Here is a 25,321-nt window from a genome sequence, read left to right as displayed (position 1 = left end):
CAACTCACTAATTGCTCCAATATTATTGACATAATGCTCCAACAAATTTGATTTAAACCTACTACTAGAGTGACATGAATAGTACCGCAAGAAAACTAATCGCATGAATAGTGTCGCATGAACAGTACCCACGTGAACAATGCTGCTACAATATTTTGTCTTTCAAATATTCAAATATCTTCATATAATCATTCTCTTAGAGTACCATAAGCATCAGATGAGTAATGAAGAAGATATGAACAAAACATCAAATCTGCATGTAGCTAGTATCACGCTTAATCTGCTTGATAATGAAGCTGATGACAATGGATTCCAAAGGCCAAACCCCAAGGGAATGACACCTAGAATGCCACAAGAGAGGATAGACGTCCTCTAATGCCAAGAATGGATCTACAACTCACACATCAATTTTCTTCTCATATTTAACCTACTGAACAATGTCTACCAACTCTCCTTTTATTTCCACTTCATTGGGTTGACCCACTTTTCACAAGCAATGTGGGATAAAAGATATAGTTTCAGTTTTCCTCCAATAGATGGACCTCCTTTTAGAAGAAATAAAATAATATTTAATTCCTTCTTCTAGAACATTTTGTTAATTTATTTATTTAACTTTAGTCACTTTTAATTAAATTAATTAAATATAAAGTCACCATTTAATTTTAATTTATTTAATGAGTTTATAAGAAATTAAATTTAATCAATTTCTCCTTATTCCTCCACTTAGCCTTCAGAGAATGTAAAGGCTAAGAACTCCATTAAAAGGTTAAAAAGATGGGGACATTACATTTACCTAGCCACCAATTCTTTTGTGAAGGCTTGTTCTGATCAAAATCCCTAATGTCCCATTTTCCTTGGATTGCAAGGCCTTTTATAGGTGTTTCGTTCATGATTCAAGTTTCTCTTACTATTTTTAAGAATGTTAATGAGAGATATTTTTACTTAGAGGGCATTAGACATTGATATACCTTCCATGTTACATAAAGTTCAAGACTAAAGATCTTCAAAGACTAGTTCATTGTGATCATACTTGGATTCATAACAAATTGGGGGATTTGATTTATGATAATGATGGTTCATTCTTATTATTTTAAAAATAAACAATGTAGCTTTCTTTGAATAAGAACAACACAAGCAATTTGAAATTGTTTGTTGAGTCTAGTTTGTTCTATATAGATGACAACCCTATTGAGATTGATGTATTAAATTTTAAGTACGGAAGCATTTGATATCAATATTAATACACGTAGGTTGAAGTCAATGTTAATTATTATTATTATTTATTCTAATTAATTATTATTATTATTAGTTAAGTTCGAGTAGCTTGAATAGAAGAAGATAAGAAATTCACAATTAACCATTGTGCTATAGGTTATTACATTATGATATATATGTTAATGCTATTTGATTGATAGATGCTAGTACATTTTTTAAAGTTTTGTGACTATATGATGTATAGATGTTTCTTGACTATTCAAATTGTATTAGACATTTAATTAATAGAAAAGGAACTATTCATAAAAATAAAAAATTGTATTGGATGTCTTAAATAGTATACCATACGTATTCTTTGCTTGCGGTAGCATTTTCTACTACCGTCCAAAGACTCCAAACCATTGACTCTATGACTTCAAGGCAACGACTACCCAGGTAAGAGGATTGATTGCCTGGATGCCCCATCCTTATGCCATCCCCATGCATCCCATTTGGCCTCCTATGTCTATCCAGCAACACTGTACTCTGACGGATCCCAATGAGATAGCGATTCATAAAATCATGGGGGACACAACATTCAATGAAGAAATATATCAGTAATATCAAACAGTTGCAAGAAAAGACTTTGTTGTAATAAATATTATATCATAATATTTCTTGCTCTCTCTATATTATATCTCTTTTACTAGTAAGGAAAGGTCAAATTAATTAAGAATAAATCTTTCTATACTTTTGGGAAATGGTATTGCAAAGTCTAAGTGGAAAAATTGTAATTGGTAAATTTAATATAATTTGTTTACAGTGTTTACAATTTTTTTTATAGTTTTTAATATTGTTTATACATGTACTATTGATGTATTTGATATTGAGTTATATAGGATTATGAAGTTCATTTCAAATATAAAATATACATTTTTATTAAATGTATGATTATGTAAGTTGTTTCTTTTGTTAAGATTTTATGTATTAGTTAGGTAAGATATTTTACTATTTGTTGGAGGTATACAATCTATAATAATATTTATATGATTATTATAGTGGTTCTAAAATATAATGTATAGTTGACAATTGTTGGTTTGTCATTTACATTTATGGCTCTTATGTAATGTTTCATTGTGAGTAGTTGAAGGCATTCAAATCTATTTTGGAAAAATCAAACTTGGAATAGGTTTATAAGTAGGAGATAACTTCCGTAACAAGTCAAATAGTGATATTTCTATTATGGCATGGATATGTATTTTTTGAGTTAAACTCATTGACCCTTATTTCATGAGTAACAATTCACAAGAATCAATCTCTAATGAGAGCGAATGATACACTTAACACTCATTGCATATAGGTGAAGCTTTGGGCCTTCATAGGAGGTCGTTCATGCTAGTACATATTTCAAGTCAAGTGTGATCAACATTATGCTAACATGGTGAAATATTGAGCCTTCGTAAGATACCACACATCAAAGTACTACTCTAGCTCAAGTGCAATCTAGGTGATGCTAATAGAAGCAAAACATTGAATCTTCTATGGAGTTTTCATGTCCTAGTACATCTTCAATTCAAATGGAATTGAGTTAGAATTGCACTGTGATGGGTGAACTCTTAGGGAGCCCCAATATCACATTTGAGTTGGGGTTGTACAAGTATGAGTTTAGTCATGGGAAGGCTCAACGATTTTGCTTTGTTAACATCACCTAGATGCAACGAGTGATAAGTAGTCCATTCATTTTCTTGAGGGATGGGTTCTTGTAAACTATTTCTCAAGAAACATAAATTAATGGGTTTGACTCAAAAACTACATAGAAAAATCCTGACAGCGAATCCTGATAGCAATATTACAACTTGGAATAAATACCAGATTTGTTGAAGTCTCTTTAAGATGAAGCTCTAAACTCATTTTAGTATACAATATTTTATTGGTTGCTACTGTTTATGTAAGTTCATCTATTCATTATCCAATTATGTAAAAGATAGGTTAAATATCAAACTGAATAAAAATCTATAGATTTATTAAAATCATGAGTTAAAATTTTCATGTATCTATTTTTGTGTATATTTTTGAAGGATTCATTTTTTTATATCAATGTAAACATGTACAAACTTCAAACTGTTCCACTTTTAGATAATGTTATGTTAGTCATTATGGAAAACATTGGTAAATAAGATCAGAAATTTTGGTGGCTAGAGTAGTGAATATAATCAAAATTTTTGGTAACAGTCATAAGTTTAATGACTAGGATAGTCGAGGTGATTTACTCATCAAGGCATGTGGATTTTCTAGTTATTACAATGAAAACAATTTGACAATTGAAACATGTGAATTTGTTATGTACGACATCTCAAGAAGTACTAGTTTTGATACCTAAAATAATAATATTTATACATAGAAAAATATGATAAAAATTGTAATAGTTCCATGATATAAGATAGTTTATTGAACAAAATAATGAAACTGATTTTCAATAACAAAAGGACAAGAAACTTTCTATAATTAAATTAAATTTTTAGACAATCATTAAAGTTTATAAAACTTTATATAAACATATTCATGATTATATTTGTATGGGCACTTTATATGGCTATTTTATAAAGCCTCATTAGTGTTCCAATAAGTGGTTAGAGTTTGAATATCTAGAAGATATAGGGGAAGCCTTTTGGGTTTCTTAACAATTCGAGTTTAGGGATTACATTTTACACATCTTGAATATTATGAGTAACAAATGAGGGTTTTCTTTTTGGTTCTTTCCCTTAGGAGCTCTTTTTAAACTAGTTTATTATTTATAATATATAGTGATATTCTACTCTTGCTAAGAAAAATAATAGCACTCATTGAAATTAGACCACTACTATGCACATGGAAATTCCACCTCTTCTTTTTGATAACTAGTCAATTACATTTAATAAGTCATATTGCTCTCTCTCTCTCTCTCTCTCTCTCTCTCTCTCTCTCTCTCTCTCTAAATTAATTAATTAATCTTGAGATAATCATTATAGTTTATCAAACTTTATATAAATGAATTCATGATTATATTTGTATCGGCACTTTATATGGCTATTTTGTAAAGCCTCATTAGTGTTCCAATATGTGGTGAGAGTTTGAATATCTAGAGGATATAAGGCAAGCCTTTTGGTTTTGTCGACAATTTTAGTTTAGGGATTACACTTTGCACATCTTCTATATTATGAGTAACGAATGAGGGTTTTCTTTATGTTTCTTTCCCTCAGGAGTTTTCTTTGAACCAATTTATTTATTATAATATTTTATGATATTCCACTTTTGTTAAAACAAAAAAAATTAGCACTTATTGAAATGTGATACTACTTGACATGTGATACTTACACCAATTAGTATACAAAGACAAACATTTCATCAAATATATCTAAATTAATTAATTAACAAAATTATTTATTATTTGTTTTAAAATCTTAGTATCACGCCAATCTTAAATTTGTTATGGTTGAAGGTTAATTTTTGAAATTTATTTTATTTGAATATTTGATTTAACTTCAATTCAAGTTCAAAGAGTAAATAAAGTATATTATATATCTTATTTCTTTCATATTAATTATTCTAATTTCATTAAGTGATTCAATATATTTTCACGAATAATATTTTTTATTTATTTATTTTAAGAACGTTATATATTTTTATTTTTTATCTATTTCTTACATTCATGAAAAAATAAAATTATATAAGCAATTTATTAATCTATCCATTATTTCAAATAATCTTTTAAATTCTAAAATATAATTATATTAAAATTACTATAATAAGAATAATTTTAAAATTTTAAAATTGCTTTAAAGTCATTTTTAATCTAATATCATAAAACATAACACATAATAATATAATTTTGTATGACTATTTTTTCCAACTCATTAAATAAAATAATAATATTTATATTCTTAAATAATGGATATATATTTAAATAATTATATATTTATCAATCATATATACCTATTCAAAAATTGATCATGAATACCATTTTATCAATTTTCTTTTCCAATTATGTGAATAATATGTCTCTATTTTATTATAATAAATGAGATAATTATTATAGTACTAATAATTTTCTTCTTACATTTGGAATAGTGTATAGAGAAGAGATAATATGGCAAATTATTACTACATGCTTTGTAGGCATATTATCTCTTAACAAAAGAAACAACTTACATAATCATACATTTAATAAAATCTTAACAAAAGAACAACTTACATTATCATACATTTAATAAAAATATATATTTTATATTTGAAATGAACTTATAACCCTATATAACTCAATATAAAATACATCAATAGTACGTGTATAAACAATATTAAAAACTATAAAAAATTGTAAACACTGTAAACGAAAATCTCCCAATGTAACTGTAAAAACACCTAATAACTTAAAGCCAAAAGCTAACCATGTTTAACAACGAGATTTAAACAATTGAATACCTAGATGAAGAATGGTAATCTGGAAATGAAGTTGTTAGAAATTTATATTGATCTACGTCTCTGACATTACTGATCTCTGTCTTCATTGAATGTCTTCATTGAATGCCATAACGTGTCTGATATTACTGATCTCTCTCTTCATTGAACGCCAATGTCCCCCATGATTCTATGAATCGCTATCTCATTGGAATCCATCAGAGTATGGCATTGCTAGGCAGGCGTAGGAGGTCAGATGGGATGGGCACTGGCTACGGGTAGCCGTGCCCCACCTCCCCTCCAGTACTGAGCAACGACTATCCAGGCAGGCGGATCGATTGCCTGGATCACCGAGTTCCTCAAATGCCGTGCGGATTCTTGCCTCGCCCTACCCCCTCCACTGACAGTGTCAGATCGTAAATCGTACCCTCAACATCATTCATTGGTATGATAGAGTAAGAATAATTTTATATTCGTCAACTCTACTTTTGTATCTTACGAAGAGGCCATGAAGATGATCTCATATATTATGAGCATGCACATTCAAATATAAATTTCTTATCTGTGCATCTGCGTTAAGCTTTTGTTTCTCCTTGTTTATTTTTATTTATATATATTTTGACTAATGTCTATCCAAATGTTCCCATTGTTTAAACAATTTGGTTGGTTATTAAACTTGTAGGTTGGCATTTAAAAACCCAAAAAATGATTTGGTTTTGGTAGGTATCTTGATATAAGCATCTTGAGACAAATTTGTTACTATGGGTATGTTGTAATATACTATTTTTTAAAATTCTTTATGTACAAAATTCATGAAAGGGGACAACTGAATGGAATCCATCCGATAGTTGACTGTTTATTTGTGAGCATGCATCAAGATTTTGTGTTTCCTTCCACGAATCTTTGGAAGATTTTTCTACCAATCTTTTTCTCTCTCCCAAAGATTTGTACCATCAATGGGCCATTGCCGTGCTTGACTGAACATATGTTAATTCATCTGTCATCCTCTGTTCACTTTTTTCTACCAATTTTTTTACGTCTTCCATAGACTGTACCATTAATGGGCCATTGCTGTGCTTGACTCGAAATATATTAAATTCAACTCTCATTCTTTGATCACTATTTTCTACAAATCCTTTTATCTCTTCCAAAGATTTCCAATACCAGATGTCGTGCTTGACTTCACTTGATGTCGTGCTTGACTATTGATGTATTTAATATTGAGTTATATAGGATTATGAAGTTCATTTCAAATATAAAATATACATTTTTATTAAATGTATGATTATGTAAGTTGTTTCTTTTGTTAAGATCTTATGTATTAGTTGGGTAAGATATTTTACTATTTGTTGGAGGTATACAATCTATAATAATATTTATATGATTATTATAGTGGTTCTGAAATATATTGTATATATAACTTAGTCATGAACACTTCAGTCACTTTCGAAATGTACGGTGATCAAAGTAGATGAGATAATGGAAAAATGGTTAATTTAAAAAGGGTGAGCATTTTACACAGGAGTTGACAATTGTTGGTTTGTCATTTACATTTATGGCTCTTATGTAATGTTTCATTGTGAGCAATTGAAGGCATTCAAATCTATTTTGGAAAAATCAAACTTGGAATAGGTTTATAAGTAGGAGATAATTTCCGTAACAAGTCAAATAGTGATATTTCTATTATGGCATGGAAATGTAGTTTTTGAGTTAAACTCATTGACCCTTATTTCATGAGTAACAATTCACAAGAATATATCTCTAATGAGAGCGAATGATACACTTAACATTCATTTCATATAGGTGAAGCTTTGGGCCTTCATAGGAGGTCGTTCATGCTAGTACATATTTCAAGTCAAGTGTGATCAACATTATGCTAACATGGTGAAATATTGAGCCTTCATAAGATACCACACATCAAAGTACTAATCTAGCTCAAGTGCAATCTAGGTGATGCTAATAGAAGCAAAACATTGATTCTTCTATAGAGTTTGCATGTCCTAGTACATCTCCAATTCAAATGGAATTGAGTTAGAATTGCACTGTGATGGGCGAACTCTTAGGGAGCCCCAATATCACGTTTGAGTTGGGGTTGTACAAGTATGAGTTTAGTCATGGGAAGGCTCAATGATTTTTCTTTGTTAACATCACCTAGATGCAATGAATGATAAGCAATCCATTCATTTTCTTGAGGGATGGGTTCTTGTAAACCATTTCTCAAGAAACATAGATTAATGGGTTTGACTCAAAAACTACATAGACAAATCCTTATAGTGAATCCTGATAGCAATATTACAACTTGGAATAAATACCATATTTGTTGAAGTCTCTTTAAGATGGAGCTCTACACTCATTCTAGTATACAATATTTTATTGGTTGCTACTATTTATGTAAGTTCATCTATTCATTATCCAATTAAGTAAAAGATAGGTTAAATATCAAACTGAATGAAAATCTACAGATTTATTAAAATCATGAGTTAAAATTTTCATGTATCTATTTTTGTGTATATTCTTGAAGGATTCATTTTTTTATATCAATGTGAACTTGTACAAACTTCAAACTGTTCCACTTTTAGATAACATTGGTAAATAAGATGAGAAAATTTGGTGGCTAGAGTAGTGAATATAATCAATTTTTTTGGTAATAGTCATAAGTTTAATGACTAGGATAGTCGAGGTGATTTACTCATCAAGGCATGTGGATTTTCTAGTTATTACAATGAAAACAATTTGACAATTGAAACATGTGAATTTTTTATGTACGACATCTCAAGAAGTACTAGTTTTGATACCTAAAATAATAATATTTATACATAGAAAAATATGATAAAAATTGTAATAGTTCCATGATATAAGATAGTTTATTGACCAATATAATGAAACTGATTTTCAATAACAAAAGGACAAAGAAACTTTCTATAATAAAATAAATTTTGAGACAATCATTAAAGTTTATAAAACTTTATATAAACGTATTCATGATTATATTTGTATGGGCACTTTATATGGCTATTTTATAGTCTCATTAGTGTTCCAATATGTGGGTAGAGTTTGAATATCTAGAAGATATAAGGGAAGCCTTTTGGGTTTCTTAACAATTCTAGTTTAGGGATTACATTTTACACATCTTGAATATTATGAGTAATGAATGAGGGTTTTCTTTTTTGTTCTTTCCCTCAGGAGCTCTTTTTGAACCAGTTTTTTTATTATAATATATAGTGATATTCCACTCTTGTTAAGAAAAATAATAACACTCATTGAAATTAGACAACTACTATGCACATGGAAATTCCACCTCTTCTTTTTGATAACTAGTCAATTACTTTTAATAAGTCATATTGCTCTCTCTCTCTCTCTCTCTCTCACACACACACACACACACACACACACACACACACACACACACACACAAACAAAATTAATTAATTAATCTTGAGATAATCATTACAGTTTATCAAACTTTATATAAATGAATTCATAATTATATTTGTATCGGCACTTTATATGGCTATTTTGTAAAGCCTCATTAGTGTTCCAATATGTGGTGAGAGTTCGAATATCCAGAGGATATAAGACAAGCCTTTTGGTTTCGTTGATAATTTTAGTTTAGGGATTACACTTTGCACATCTTCTATATTATGAGTAACGAATGAGGGTTTTCTTTATGTTTCTTTCCCTCAGGAGTTTTCTTTGAACCAATTTATTTATTATAATATTTTATGATATTCCACTTTTGTTAAAACAAAAAAAATAGCACTTATTGAAATGTGATACTACTTGACATGTGATACTTACACCAATTAGTATACAAAGACAAACATTTCATAAAATATATCTAAATTAATTAATTAACAAAATTCTTTATTGTTTGTTTTCAAATCTTAGTATCACGTCAATCTTAAATTTGTTATGGTTGAAGGTTATTTTAAAAAAATTATTTTATTTGAATATTTGATTTAACTTCAATTCAATTTCAAAGAGTAAATAAAGTATATTATATATCTTATTTCTTTCGTATTAATTATTCTAATTTCAATTAAGTGATTCAATATATTTTCATGAATAATATTTTTTTTATTTTTTTATTTTAAGAACATTATATATTTTTATTTTTTATCTATTTGTTACATTCATGAACAAATAAAATTATATAAGCAATTTATTAATCTATCCATTATTTCAAATAATCTTTTAAATTCTAAAATATAATTATATTAAAATTACTATAATAAGAATAATTGTATATTTTTAAAATTGCTTTAAAGTCATTTTTAATCTAATATCATAAAACATAACACATAATAATATAATTTTGTATGACTATTTTTTAACATTCATTAAATAAAATAATAATATTTATATTCTTAAATAATAGATATATATTTAAATAATTATATATTTATCAATCATATATACCTATTCAAATATTGATCATGAATACCATTGTATCAATTTTCTTTTCCAATTATGCGAATAATATGTCTCTATTTTATTATAATAAATGAGATAATTATTATAGTACCAATAATTTTCTTCTCACATTTGGAATAGTTTTCAGAGAAGAGATAATATGGAAAATTATTACTTCCTGCTTTGTAGGCATATTATCTCTTAACAAAAGAAACAACTTACATAACCATACATTTAATAAAATCTTAACAAAAGAAACAACTTACATTATCATACATTTAATAAAAATATATATTTTATATTTGAAATGAACTTATAACCCTATATAACTCAATATCAAATACATCAATAGTACATGTATAAACAATATTAAAAACTATAAAAAATTGTAAACACTGTAAACGAAAATCTCCCAATGTAACTGTAAAAACACCTACTAACTTAAAGCCAAAAGCTAACCATGTTTAACAACGAGATTTAAACAATTGAATACCTAGATGAAGAATGGTAATCTGGAAATGAAGTTGTTAGAAATTTATATTGATCTACGTCTCTGACATTACTGATCTCTGTCTTCATTGAATGCCATAACGTGTCTGATATTACTGATCTCTCTCTTCATTGAACGCCGTGTCCCCCATGATTCTATGAATTTCTATCTCATTGGAATCCGTTAGAGTATGGCATTGCTAGACGGGCGTAGGAGGCCATATGGGATGGGCACTGGCTATGGGTAGCCGTGCCCCACCTCCCCTCCATTATCGGGCAACGACTATCCAGGCAGGAGGATCGACTACCTAGATCACCGAGTTCCTCAAATGCCGTGCGGATTCCTGCCCCACCCTACCCCCTCCACTGACAGTGTTAGATCGTAAATCGTACCCTCAACATCATTCATTGGTATGATAGAGTAAGAATAATTTTATATTCGTCAACTCTACTTTTGTATCTTACGAAGAGGCCATGAAGATGATCTCATATATTATGAGCATGCACATTCAAATATAAATTTCTTATCTGTGCCTCTGCGTTAAGCTTTTGTTTCTCCTTGTTTATTTATATTTATATATATTTTGACTAATGTCTATCCAAATGTTCCCATTGTTTAAACAATTTGGTTGGTTATTAAACTTGTAGGTTGGCATTTAAAAACCCAAAAAATGATTTGGTTTTGGTAGGTATCTTGATATAAGCATCTTGAGACAAATTTGTTATTGTGGGTATGTTGTAATATACTATTTTTAAAAATTCTTTACGTACAAAATTCATGAAAGGGGACAACTGAATGGAATCCATCCGATAGTTGACTGTTTATTTGTGAGCATGCATCAAGATTTTGTCTTTCCTTCCATGAAAATGGTCAACATTGAAGACCTCAAATAAATATAAAATATATGCACTCTTACGTGACTTGTGATGTGCATTGCAAACAAACAAATTTCTTGATTTTTTAAAGTCAAACTTGCCCTGACATTATTAGATTTTCAGAAATTAATTCATTGAATTTAGATTTTTTTAATATTGGAATCAATTAGACTAGTAGAATATATTTAATTAATTTTTTTTGAAATAATAATCATATATTTTATTATTGATTTTAAAGTTATTTTAAATAATTTGATTCAAATTCAAAAACATATTTATTTTTTATTCATTTAGTGTGTTTAAATCTTTCAATTAATACAACTTTCTTATTAAAAATTTATTTATTTGAAAAAGAAATTATATCAACCGTACATTAGAAAAAAAAATTGTATAAGAGTAAAACAATTTTAAATTATTTTAATGCTGATTCCATACTAGTTAAAATCAATAAATTTGACTCTATACTAGTTAAAATCAATAAGTTTGACTAATGTTATTGTTGCAATTTAGTTGATTATATGGTATTAATTTTTTTAACAATTCATTACAGTTAAGATAATAAAATAGATTGAATAATTTAATCTAACATAAAAATATAAAAATAACTAACATAAACCAGCTTATAAGTTTATCAAAATATAAAAATAACTAACATATACCTTAAGAAACTGCAAACTCTATTTAGAATTTAATTTTCCATGCATAATTAATTTCTTCACTCTATTTTAAACTTAATATTTAGATGTATTTCTTTCAAATATATTTTAAAAATGATTTATTAATTTATTTTTTTAAAAATGAGACCAAAAAAGATTATATAAAAAAAATCTATTTTTAAAATCAGCAAATTTTGACTAATGTTATTGTTGCAATTTAGTTGATTGTATGGTATTAATTTGTTTTAAAATTCATCACATTAAGATAATAAAATAATTTAATCTAACATGTACATGATTAGGAAAATTGGTACTGACATGAAAATAAGAGAAATTGAAAGCCCGCCTATAACTTCATCAAAATAGAAAAATAACTAACATATACCTTAGGAAAATGTGAACTCTACTGAGAATTTAAAATTCATACATAATTAATTTCTTTACTCTATTTCAAACTTAATATAAATTCAAATACATTTTTAAAATGATCGGTTAATTAATTATTTTAAAAATAAGATTAAAGAAAGATTATATAAGAAAAATAATATAATTTATTTTAAAAATCAATAATTTTATGTTAAATTTTTAAGAAATTTTTTAAATGTTATACTAGATTAATATAATCAATAAGCCATTTTGTTTAAGAATTTGTGAAATTTTCAATCTGGATCAAATAATTTAAAATAACTTAAAAATCATAAAAGATTAAATAATAACTTAGCTAAAAAATTAAATTAAATATATTGTTAAAAAAATTAAATTTTTAAGATATAATCAGTAACCGGGCCAGGGGCCATTGTTATTATCAATAAATCTACTTGTTACCCCATACACTGTGTTCATTATGTGTTGAAGTAATATTCCGCTGTGCAAAGTATTTTGTGATTGTGCTGACCCAAGTTTGTGTAGGTTGAGCTAAGGGAATTTGGAGACAGGCGTAGTCTGGGATCGTCCCATCTGGGGGAGATCGCCAGCGCTGCACGAGGTAAAAACCTAGCCCCGTGACAGTTGGTATCAGAGCCAAGCGGCTTGATACTCCTAGCTTGACACAGTCAGTACTGAGTAGATGTCTGGAGAAGAGACTTGGATGTTTTGAGAGGAGGCATCATCGAAGGAGTACTCCACAGGGAGACCTCCAAGGGCCAATATCAACACTGGGCCTAGGAACACACTAAGGGTAAGTGATAGAGTCAATGACTTAGAAAGTTGAATGGAGTCCATAGAGGACATAGCCGCATCATGTAGGATAGTGCAACTGGAGGCGGATGTCAAAGACATGATGAATGACTCTAGGAGAGTGACAATGGAGTTACAGTCTCTTATGCAAGAGCACAAATCACTGTCCGTTGATCATGCTCTTTTAGGAGAAGCTCACAAGAAGTTGCGAGATGATCATGCGGCATTGTCAACTAAATTTTAGACCTTATCAGGGGAGCATAATATCATGATAACAGACTGTTAGACTTTGGCAGCAGAGGTGCAGAAGTTAGTCAAAGAGGTTGATTTTCTGAAGGCAGTCTTCACTCAAGGAGGTGGAAGCAAGGCCGAGCATAAGAGGAAGCCCCCTGAACCCTACGATGGAAAGAGGGATGACAAGGTGTTGGAAATTTTTTTATTTGATATGGAAAGATTTCTAAAATCTCTCAAGGGTTACACCGATGAGGAGAAGCTTGATGAGGCAGTGTGTTGTCTCTCAGGTGAGGCCAAGTTATGGTGGAGAACCAAGCTGGAAGACCAGAAGGCAGGGAGGCCAGTTCCAATAGTGAATAAGTGGGAAGACTTGAGTGCACTGCTCAAACAACAGTTTAAGCCAGAGAGTGCAGACTTGGAACTGAGGTATAAGTTCAGATATATGAGGCAGACGGGGTCACTGAGGGATTACATCCCGACCTATCGAACATATATGCTGCAAATGCCAAACTGGGTAGAGGAAGAGAAAGCACATTTCTTCATAACAAGCCTCAAGCCAAGGCCAATGGCTGAAGTAAGGAAAGCTAGACCTCAAATAGCTGAGGAAGCCATTGCCATTGTGACTATTTTGGAAGACCACCAATTCGGCAAGGATGCCAACAACAATGGGCCATTTCAGAAAAGTGAGAAGAAGCCATTCCAGAAGAAGAGTGACGAAAAGAGTAGTGAGACTACAAAGTCAGCTGGATCTTCTTCAAGCACAAAGATGACAGGGTCGTCAAAACCTAAAGACAAGAAAGAATCGGACAAGGGAAAAATTGGTGATGAGGCTAAGACCAAGCCTAAACCCTCAAAGAATAGAGGTTGTTTTGTCTGCGGCAATAAGAACCATTGGGCTAAGGAATGTCCAGAGAGACAGAGGTTGACTTCAACACAGAATGAGACTGCAGAGAAGGATGGTTCATCATCAGTGATGGGGGTGATCCAAGGATTGGGCACAGTCAAGGATGCACCACAAAAGAAGGCTACATCAGCCAAGCCCGAGAACTTGAATAGATTGTTGTATGTGGAGACTGAGATGATTAACAAGATGACCATGGGGATGGTAGATTCTGGTGCCACACACAACTATATCTCAGCTGGAAGAGCTGTGGAACTGGGACTGAAGGTGCAACCAGGCACAAGTTCCTTTAAGGCAGTGAACTCACTTGCCAAGCGAGTAACTGGTGTTGTGAAAGGCACACTAGTGAAAGTAGGCATGTGGCAAGGCCACATGGATCTTATGGCGATTGAAATGGATGATTTTCAGTTGATTTTAGGGAAAGAATTTTTGAGACTGGGTAAAGTGGCAGTGATGCCTCATTTGGAGTCAATTTTGTTCTTAGATCTGCAACACTCATGTATGGTGAAGACATCAGACAGGCGACAGTCTGGGAAGGCTCCAATGGTTTCAACTATGAGCATGAATAAAGCAGCCAGAAAGAAGGACCAAGAACCCATGTTCTTGGCAGCACTACTTGGTGGTTGGGATGAGTTAGAAGGATTCACGAAGACACCGATTCCAACAGAAGTAGAGGAGGTCATATCGGATTTTGGAGACCTCATGCAAGCGAAGTTGCCTGCACAACTCCCTATTAGTAGAGCTATAGATCACAAGATTGAGTTAACACCGGGGGCAAGGCCTCCTACTCAGGCACCCTATCAGTTGTCAGGGCTTGAGATGGTTGAACTTAAGAAGCAGTTGGAGGAATTGCTTGAGGCGGGGTATATCAGACCACCCCGTTCTCCATATGGAGCTCCTGTGTTGTTTTAAAAGAAGAAGGATGGAACATTGAGGTTAGGCATCGACTTTAGAGCTCTAAATAAGTTAACCATCAAGAACAAGTATCCCCTCCCACTCATTGCAGACTATTTTGATTGCTTATCAGGAGCGAGGGTGTTCAACAAGCTTGATCTGAAGCAGGGCTATTATCAAGTGAGGATTGCTGCAGGAGATGAAGAGAAGGTTGCATGTGTGACAAGGTATGGGTCATACGAGTTCATGGTGATGCCCTTTGGGCTATGCAATGTGCCAACAACATTTTACACACTCATGAACGATGTGTTTCACCCTCTATTGGATAAGTCTGTGGTAGTGTATTTGGATGACATCTTGGTATACAACAAGAATATGGAGGAACACAAGCAACATCTAGCAGAGGTTTTTGAGTTGCTCAGGGAGCACAAACTATATGTGAAGAAGGAAAAGTGTTCCTTTACTCAAGAAGAGGTGCACTTCTTGGGTCATGGTTTGATTCGTCCAGACCCAGAGAAGCTGCAAGCCATCAAAGATTGGGAACCATTGAACAATGTTCATGAAGTGAGGCAGCTTCTAGGTTTGGCAAACTACTACAAGAAGTTTATTGAAGGGTATTCCAAGCTTGCGACCCCTTTGACAGATCTCTTGAAGAAGGACAAGAAATGGTGGTGGTCAGATAAGTGTCAGAATGCATTTGATGGATTGAAGGAGAAACTCACATCTTCACCAGTGTTGGCACTACTTGATTTCACAAGGTCATTTGAAGTCTAGTGTGATGCTTCGGATTATGGAGTTGGGGGAGTGCTAATCCAAGATGGACATCCCGTTGCATATGAGTCTAGGAAGTTGCAGGACAGGGAGAAGAATTATCCTGCCCATGAGAAGGAAATGATAGGGATCATACATTGTCTCAAGACTTGGAGACATTATCTCTTGGGGACACAGTTCATTGTGAAGACAGACAATGTCTCCTCAACTTACTTCAAGACTCAAGCCAAGTTGACAACGAAGCAAGCCAGATGGCAGGAGTTTTTGGTAGAGTTCAACTTTGAGATCCTGTATAATCCAAGAAAGCAAAATGTGGTGGTGGATGCTCTAAGTTGAAAGGGACAGTTAGCTGTTGTGGAGGAGGATCAAGGGGCTCAGCCAGGGGCTAGCCGGGTGACATTATCTGAGGAGGTCTTGAGGACTATCAAGGAAGGATATCAAATGAATCCTTAGGCAGTTGAATTGTTCAAGCAAGCATCAGAGGGTAGGACTCGCAAGTTCAGTATACAAAATGGGTTATTGGTCTTTACCCAGGATGGAGTCTACCTTCCTAAGTGGAGGAATGTGAGGAAGGAAGTCCTACATGAATGTCATGATAGTCCTTGGGCTGGGCATCCAGGGCAGAAGAGGTCCCTTGCATTGCTTGAGAGAGGGTTCTACTAGCAGAATATGAGAAAGGATGTAGATGAGTATGTCAGGAGTTGTCTCATTTGTCAGCAGGACAAGGTGGTGACCAGACCTCCAGAAGGTTTGTTGCAGCCGCTTCTCATTCCAGTAAGACCATGGGCAAGTGTAAGTATGGATTTCATCACAGGGTTGCCTGATGTGGACGAGTATACAAGTATTATGGTTGTAGTTGACAGATTCTCCAAGTATGCTACATTTATACCGTGCAAGGGACCATGTAAGGCGGAGGATGCTGCGGATTACTTTTTTAGGAATGTGGTGAAGTATTGGGGTGTTCCACTAAGTATCATTAGTGATCGGGATGCAAGGTTCACCAACACATTTTGGAAAGAGTTATTCAAATTAATTGGGACAAAGTTGCTCATGTCGACGAGTCATCACCCGAAGACAGATGGATAGACTGAAAGGATCAATGGGATTCTGGAAGATTATCTGAGGCACTTTGTTTGGTCTGACCAATCCAATTGGCCAAGGCTATTGGACTCAGCTCAGTTCAACTACAACATGCAGAAGAGTGCATCGAGTCAGTTCTCACCATTTGAGTTGGCAACAGGCCAGCAACCATTGACTCCTCATACAGTTTTGAGTGGATACATGGGAGAAAGTCCAGATGCAAGGAAAAGGTTGTAGGAGTGGCATGACCAGGTAGATCTTGCTAGGCATAATTTGGTCAAGGCTGCTGAAAGAATGAAGCACTATGCAGACTCAGGGAGGATGAGTGTGGATTTCAAAGTTGGTGACAGGGTCTTTTTGAAGATGGATCCAGTTCAGTTCAAACCACCGAAAGGGTTGAGTATAAAACTGGGACGACGCTATGATGGGCCATTTTTAGTTGTTGAAAAGATAGGAAAGGTGGCATACAAGATGAAGTTGCTAGCCTACATGAGGGTTCACAATGTGTTCCATGTCAGCTAGCTCTATCCCCATCATCAGGATGCGGTGGACGACAGCAGGAATGTTCCAACACGAGGGCCAGCGTTTGTCAAGGACAAATCGGGGTTGGAGGTGGAGGAGGTGATTGCTGTTAGAGATCGAGGATATGGTAACATAAAGTGGAAGGAATTCTTGGTTCATTGGCAGGGCCAGACCAGGGTGGAAGCAAGGTGGGAGCGAGCTGAGAACATGTGAAAGTATGAAGACAAAGTGTTGGAGTTTTTGAACAGAGACTCCAGTTTACCTCTTTAGCCATCCAGCTTGGAGCTGGGTACCTCTACAGTGTTGCGTAGGTAGTGTTGCCAGCGTCAGGGATGTCGCCTATTTTAAGTAGGGGAGGATGTAAGGGGTGGATGATTCACATAAGCAAAAGGGCTGTCCCTAGGTTGAGACTAAGGTCTTTAAGGGATTTGTCGACTTTATGGACGGTTACTCATGCGGAGTGGGCTGTGCACTAATAGTTATTATAGGGGGAAGAAGAGTACCCCGACCGTTCTGAAACGAACATCTGCATGTGATTGCTTTTATTCTCCAAGGCGAAGTGTCATGGTGTAGAAATGCAAGGAGGCACACAACAACTATCAATGAGCAGAGTGTTCTAAGATTTCAATGTGGTGACGTGAAGCAGAGTAGAGATAGTGAAGTGCTAAGGTGCAGTGTGACTTGGGCTCCCCAGCTGGGGGAGGCCTAGGTCTTATCCGTGTAAGTCAGCCAGGGTTCATGAGAGAGCCAGGGGGACCTCGGCAAGTTCCAATGACACAGGGTGTTGGGGGTGTGGAATCTACGTGAGGAGCAACAGCCAGGGTTGGGTGAGGTGCATGTGGAGTGTGCCAGTGTTCTAAGAGTGGATGCACAACTAGGGGTGGGAACTTGTATTGGGTGCTAGGGAAGGCACTCGGGTAGTGATCAACAAAATAGTTGAAATTGATGTAGACCGGGCCAGGGGCCATTGTTATAATCAATAAAGCTACTTGTTACCCCATACACTGTGTTCATTGTGTGTTGAAGTAATATTCCTCTATGCAAAGTATTTTGTGATTGTGCTGACCCAAGTTTGTGCAGGTTGAGCTAGGGGAATTTGGAGACAGGCGTAGTCTGGGATCGTCCCATCTGGGGGAGATTGCCAGTGCCGCACGAGGTAAAAACCTAGCCCCGTGACACCATCAATGGGCCATTGCCGTGCTTGACTGAACATATGTTAATTCATCTGTCATCGTCTGTTCACTTTTTTCTACCAATCTTTTTCTCTCTCCCAAAGATTTGTACCATCAATGGGCCATTGCCGTGCTTGAATGAACATATGTTAATTCATCTGTCATCCTCTGTTCACTTTTTTCTACCAATTTTTTTACGTCTTCCACAGACTGTACCATCAATGGGCCATTGCTGTGCTTGACTCGACATATATTAATTTCAACTCTCATTCTTTGATCACTATTTTCTACAAATCTTTTTATGTATTCCAAAGATTTCCAATACCAGATGTTGTGCTTGACTTCACTTGATGTCGTGCTTGACTATTGATGTATTTAATATTGAGTTACATAGGATTATGAAGTTCATTTCAAATATAAAATATACATTTTTATTAAATGTATGATTATGTAAGTTGTTTCTTTTGTTAAGATCTTATGTATTAGTTGGGTAAGATATTTTACTATTTGTTGGAGGTATACAATCTATAATAATATTTATATGATTATTATAGTGGTTCTGAAATATATTGTATATATAACTTAGTCATGAACACTTCAGTCACTTTCGAAATGTACGGTGATCAAAGTAGATGAGATAATGGAAAAATGGTTAATTTAAAAAGGGTGAGCATTTTACACAGGAGTTGACAATTGTTGGTTTGTCATTTACATTTATGGCTCTTATGTAATGTTTCATTGTGAGTAATTGAAGGCATTCAAATCTATTTTGGAAAAATCAAACTTGGAATAGGTTTATAAGTAGGAGATAATTTCCGTAACAAGTCAAATAGTGATATTTCTATTATGGCATGGAAATGTAGTTTTTGAGTTAAACTCATTGACCCTTATTTCATGAGTAACAATTCACAAGAATCAATCTCTAATGAGAGCGAATGATACACTTAACATTCATTGCATATAGGTGAAGCTTTGGGCCTTCATAGGAGGTCGTTCATGCTAGTACATATTTCAAGTCAAGTGTGATCAACATTATGCTAACATGGTGAAATATTGAGCCTTCATAAGATACCACACATCAAAGTACTAATCTAGCTCAAGTGAAATCTAGGTGATGCTAATAGAAGCAAAACAATGATTCTTCTATGGAGTTTGCATGTCCTAGTACATCTCCAATTCAAATGGAATTGAGTTAGAATTGCACTGTGATGGGCGAACTCTTAGGGAGCCCCAATATCACGTTTGAGTTGGGGTTGTACAAGTATGAGTTTAGTCATGGGAAGGCTCAATGATTTTTCTTTGTTAACATCACCTAGATGCAATGAATGATAAGCAATCCATTCATTTTCTTGAGGGATGGGTTCTTGTAAACCATTTCTCAAGAAACATAGATTAATGGGTTTGACTCAAAAACTACATAGACAAATCCTTATAGTGAATCCTGATAGCAATACTACAACTTGGAATAAATACCATATTTGTTGAAGTCTCTTTAAGATGGAGCTCTATACTCATTCTAGTATACAATATTTTATTGGTTGCTACTCTTTATGTAAGTTCATCTATTCATTATCCAATTAAGTAAAAGATAGGTTAAATATAAAACTGAATGAAAATCTACAGATTTATTAAAATCATGAGTTAAAATTTTCATGTATCTATTTTTGTGCATATTCTTGAAGGATTCATTTTTTTATATCAATGTAAACTTGTACAAACTTCAAACTGTTCCACTTTTAGATAACATTGGTAAATAAGATGAGAAGATTTGGTGGCTAGAGTAGTGAATATAATCAAAATTTTTGGTACTAGTCATAAGTTTAATGACTAGGATAGTCGAGGTGATTTACTCATCAAGGCATGTGGATTTTCTAGTTATTACAATGAAAACAATTTGACAATTGAAACATGTGAATTTTTTATGTATGACATCTCAAGAAGTACTAGTTTTGATACCTAAAATAATAATATTTATACATAGAAAAATATGATAAAAATTGTAATAGTTCCATGATATAAGATAGTTTATTGACCAATATAATGAAACTGATTTTCAATAACAAAAGGACAAAGAAACTTTCTATAATAAAATAAATTTTGAGACAATCATTAAAGTTTATAAAACTTTATATAAACATATTCATGATTATATTTGTATGGGCACTTTATATGGCTATTTTATAAAGTCTCATTAGTGTTCCAATATGTGGTTAGAGTTTGAATATCTAGAAGATATAAGGGAAGCCTTTTGGGTTTCTTAACAATTCTAGTTTAGGGATTACATTTTACACATCTTGAATATTATGAGTAATGAATGAGGGTTTTCTTTTTTGTTCTTTCCCTCAGAAGCTCTTTTTGAACCAGTTTATTTATTATAATATATAGTGATATTCCACTCTTGTTAAGAAAAATAATAACACTCATTGAAATTAGACAACTACTATGCACATGGAAATTCCACCTCTTCTTTTTGATAACTAGTCAATTACTTTTAATAAGTCATATTGCTCTCTCTCTCTCTCTCTCTCACACACACACACACACACACACACACACACACACACACACACACACACACACACACACACACACACAATTAATTAATTAATCTTGAGATAATCATTACAGTTTATCAAACTTTATATAAATGAATTCATAATTATATTTGTATCGGCACTTTATATGGCTATTTTGTAAAGCCTCATTAGTGTTCCAATATGTGGTGAGAGTTCGAATATCTAGAGGATATAAGGCAAGCCTTTTGGTTTCGTTGATAATTTTAGTTTAGGGATTACACTTTGCACATCTTCTATATTATGAGTAACGAATGAGGGTTTTCTTTATGTTTCTTTCCCTCAGGAGTTTTCTTTGAACCAATTTATTTATTATAATATTTTATGATATTCCACTTTTGTTAAAACAAAAAAAATTAGCACTTATTGAAATGTGATACTACTTGACATGTGATACTTACACCAATTAGTATACAAAGACAAACATTTCATAAAATATATCTAAATTAATTAATTAACAAAATTCTTTATTGTTTGTTTTCAAATCTTAGTATCACGTCAATCTTAAATTTGTTATGGTTGAAGGTTATTTTTAAAAAATTATTTTATTTGAATATTTGATTTAACTTCAATTCAATTTCAAAGAGTAAATAAAGTATATTATATATCTTATTTCTTTCGTATTAATTATTCTAATTTCAATTAAGTGATTCAATATATTTTCATGAATAATAATTTTTTATTTTATTATTTTAAGAACATTATATATTTTTATTTTTTATCTATTTGTTACATTCATGAACAAATAAAATTATATAAGCAATTTATTGATCTATCCATTATTTCAAATAATCTTTTAAATTCTAAAATATAATTATATTAAAATTACTATAATAAGAATAATTGTAAATTTTTAAAATTGCTTTAAAGTCATTTTTAATCTAATATCATAAAACATAACACATAATAATATAATTTTGTATGACTATTTTTTAACATTCATTAAATAAAATAATAATATTTATATTCTTAAATAATAGATATATATTTAAATAATTATATATTTATCAATCATATATACCTATTCAAATATTGATCATGAATACCATTGTATCAATTTTCTTTTCCAATTATGCGAATAATATGTCTCTATTTTATTATAATAAATGAGATAATTATTATAGTACTAATAATTTTCTTCTCACTTTTGGAATAGTTTTTAGAGAAGAGATAATATGGAAAATTATTACTTCCTGCTTTGTAGGCATATTATCTCTTAACAAAATAAACAACTTACATAATCATACATTTAATAAAATCTTAACAAAAGAAACAACTTACATTATCATACATTTAATAAAAATATATATTTTATATTTGAAATGAACTTATAACCCTATATAACTCAATATCAAATACATCAATAGTACGTGTATAAAAAATATTAAAAACTATAAAAAATTGTAAACACTGTAAACGAAAATCTCCCAATGTAATTGTAAAAACACCTACTAACTTAAAGCCAAAAGCTAACCATGTTTAACAACGAGATTTAAACAATTGAATACCGAGATGAAGAATGGTAATCTGGAAATGAAGTTGTTAGAAATTTATATTGATCTACGTCTCTGACATTACTGATCTCTGTCTTCATTGAATGCCATAACGTGTCTGATATTACTGATCTCTCTCTTCATTGAACGCCGTGTCCCCCATGATTCTATGAATCACTATCTCATTGGAATCCGTCAGAGTATGGCATTGTTAGACGGGCATAGGAGGCCAGATGGGATGGGCACTGGCTATGGGTAGCCGTGCCCCACCTCCCCTCCAGTACCGGGCAACGACTATCCAGGCAGGAGGATCGACTGCCTGGATCGCCGAGTTCCTCAAATGCCGTGCAGATTCCTACCCTGCCCTGCCCCCTCCACTGACAGTGTCAGATCGTAAATCATACCCTCAACATCATTCATTGGTATGATAGAGTAAGAATAATTTTATATTCGTCAACTCTAATTTTGTATCTTACGAAGAGGCCATGAAGATGATCTCATATATTATGAGCATGCACATTCAAATATAAATTTCTTATCTGTGCCTCTGCGTTAAGCTTTTGTTTCTCCTTGTTTATTTTTATTTATATATATTTTGACTAATGTCTATCCAAATGTTCCCATTGTTTAAACAATTTGGTTGGTTATTAAACTTGTAGGTTGGCATTTAAAAACCCAAAAAATGATTTGGTTTTGGTAGGTATCTTGATAAAAGCATCTTGAGACAAATTTGTTATTGTGGGTATGTTGTAATATACTATTTTTAAAAATTCTTTATGTACAAAATTCATGAAAGGGGACAACTAAATGGAATCCATCCGATAGTTGACTGTTTATTTGTGAGCATGCATCAAGATTTTGTCTTTCCTTCCACGAAAATGGTCAACATTGAAGACCTCAAATAAATATAAAATATATGCACTCTTACGTGACTTGTGATGTGCATTGCAAACAAACAAATTTCTTGATTTTTTTAAGTCAAACTTGCCCTGACATTATTAGATTTTCATAAATTAATTCATTGAATTGAGATTTTTTTAATATTGGAATCAATTAGACTAGTAGAATATATTTAATTTATTTTTTTGAAATAATAATCATATATTTTATTATTGATTTTAAAGTTATTTTAAATAATTTGATTCAAATTCAAAAACATATTTATTTTTTATTCATTTAGTGTGTTTAAATCTTTCAATTAATACAACTTTCTTATTAAAAATTTATTTATTTGAAAAAGAAATTATATCAACCGTACATTAGAAAAAAAAATTGTATAAGAGTAAAACAATTTTAAATTATTTTAATGCTGATTCCATACTAGTTAAAATCAATAAATTTGACTCTATACTAGTTAAAATCAATAAGTTTGACTAATGTTATTGTTGCAATTTAGTTGATTATATGGTATTAATTTTTTTAACAATTCATTACAGTTAAGATAATAAAATAGATTGAATAATTTAATCTAACATAAAAATATAAAAATAACTAACATAAACCAGCTTATAAGTTTATCAAAATATAAAAATAACTAACATATACCTTAAGAAACTGCAAACTCTATTTAGAATTTAATTTTCCATGCATAATTAATTTCTTCACTCTATTTTAAACTTAATATTTAGATGTATTTCTTTCAAATATATTTTAAAAATGATTTATTAATTTATTTTTTTAAAAATGAGACCAAAAAAGATTATATAAAAAAAATCTATTTTTAAAATCAGCAAATTTTGACTAATGTTATTGTTGCAATTTAGTTGATTGTATGGTATTAATTTGTTTTAAAATTCATCACATTAAGATAATAAAATAATTTAATCTAACATGTACATGATTAGGAAAATTGGTACTGACATGAAAATAAGAGAAATTGAAAGCCCGCCTATAACTTCATCAAAATATAAAAATAACTAACATATACCTTAGAAAAATGTGAACTCTACTTAGAATTTAAAATTCATACATAATTAATTTCTTTACTCTATTTCAAACTTAATATAAATTCAAATACATTTTTAAAATGATCAGTTAATTAATTATTTTAAAAATAAGATTAAAGAAAGATTATATAAGAAAAATAATATAATTTATTTTAAAAATCAATAATTTTATGTTAAATTTTTAAGAAATTTTTTTAATGTTATACTAGATTAATATAATCAATAAGCGATTTTGTTTAAGAATTTGTGAAATTTTCAATCTGGATCAAATAATTTAAAATAACTTAAAAATCATAAAAGATTAAATAATAACTTAGATAAAAAATTAAATAAAATATATTGTTTAAAAAATTAAATTTTTAAGATATAATTAGTAACCCTAGATCCACATTAAATTCTAAATAGAGTTTGCAGTGTAATGAATTGTTAAAAAAATCAATACTATATAATCAACTAAATTGCAACAATAACATTAGTCAAATTTATTGATTTTAACT

At 31.5% G+C, this 25,321-nt stretch overlaps 2 protein-coding genes across 2 annotated transcripts in view; both read left to right on the top strand.

Annotated features, from left to right (window-relative positions):
• LOC149580398 (uncharacterized) overlaps positions 1-16,374 on the top strand; it is a 43,725-nt gene extending 27,351 nt beyond the window's left edge. The window contains exons 2-5 of the mRNA XM_089804473.1: positions 12,972-13,047; positions 13,535-15,273; positions 15,436-16,025; positions 16,113-16,374. Coding sequence (XP_089660599.1) covers positions 12,972-13,047; positions 13,535-15,273; positions 15,436-16,025; positions 16,113-16,374 — 2,667 coding nt within the window. The remainder of the gene's footprint in view (positions 1-12,971; positions 13,048-13,534; positions 15,274-15,435; positions 16,026-16,112) is intronic.
• Positions 16,375-17,412: 1,038 nt separating this feature from the next.
• On the top strand, positions 17,413-17,853 carry LOC149580397 (uncharacterized). The gene is made up of 2 exons (XM_089804451.1): positions 17,413-17,577; positions 17,659-17,853. Exons 1-2 carry the CDS (start codon positions 17,413-17,415, stop codon positions 17,851-17,853), a joined length of 360 nt encoding a protein of 119 aa, XP_089660577.1.
• Positions 17,854-25,321: the final 7,468 nt, after the last annotated feature.

The sequence above is a fragment of the Cupressus sempervirens genome, chromosome 1 (genome assembly GCF_028749045.1).
Source record: "Cupressus sempervirens isolate cs-2001-9-10 chromosome 1, ASM2874904v1, whole genome shotgun sequence".
NCBI classification, from domain to species: domain Eukaryota; kingdom Viridiplantae; phylum Streptophyta; class Pinopsida; order Cupressales; family Cupressaceae; genus Cupressus; species Cupressus sempervirens.
This window is presented reverse-complemented; position numbering and strand designations above follow the sequence as displayed.

Coding starts and splice junctions, on each gene's coding strand:
- LOC149580397 (XM_089804451.1), top strand. CDS start 17,413: ATGAAGCACTATGCAGACTCAGGGAGGATGAGTGTGGATTTCAAAGTT. Junction 17,578..17,658: donor TTGTTGAAAAGATAGGAAAG/GTGGCATACAAG, acceptor CCCCATCATCAG/GATGCGGTGGACGACAGCAG.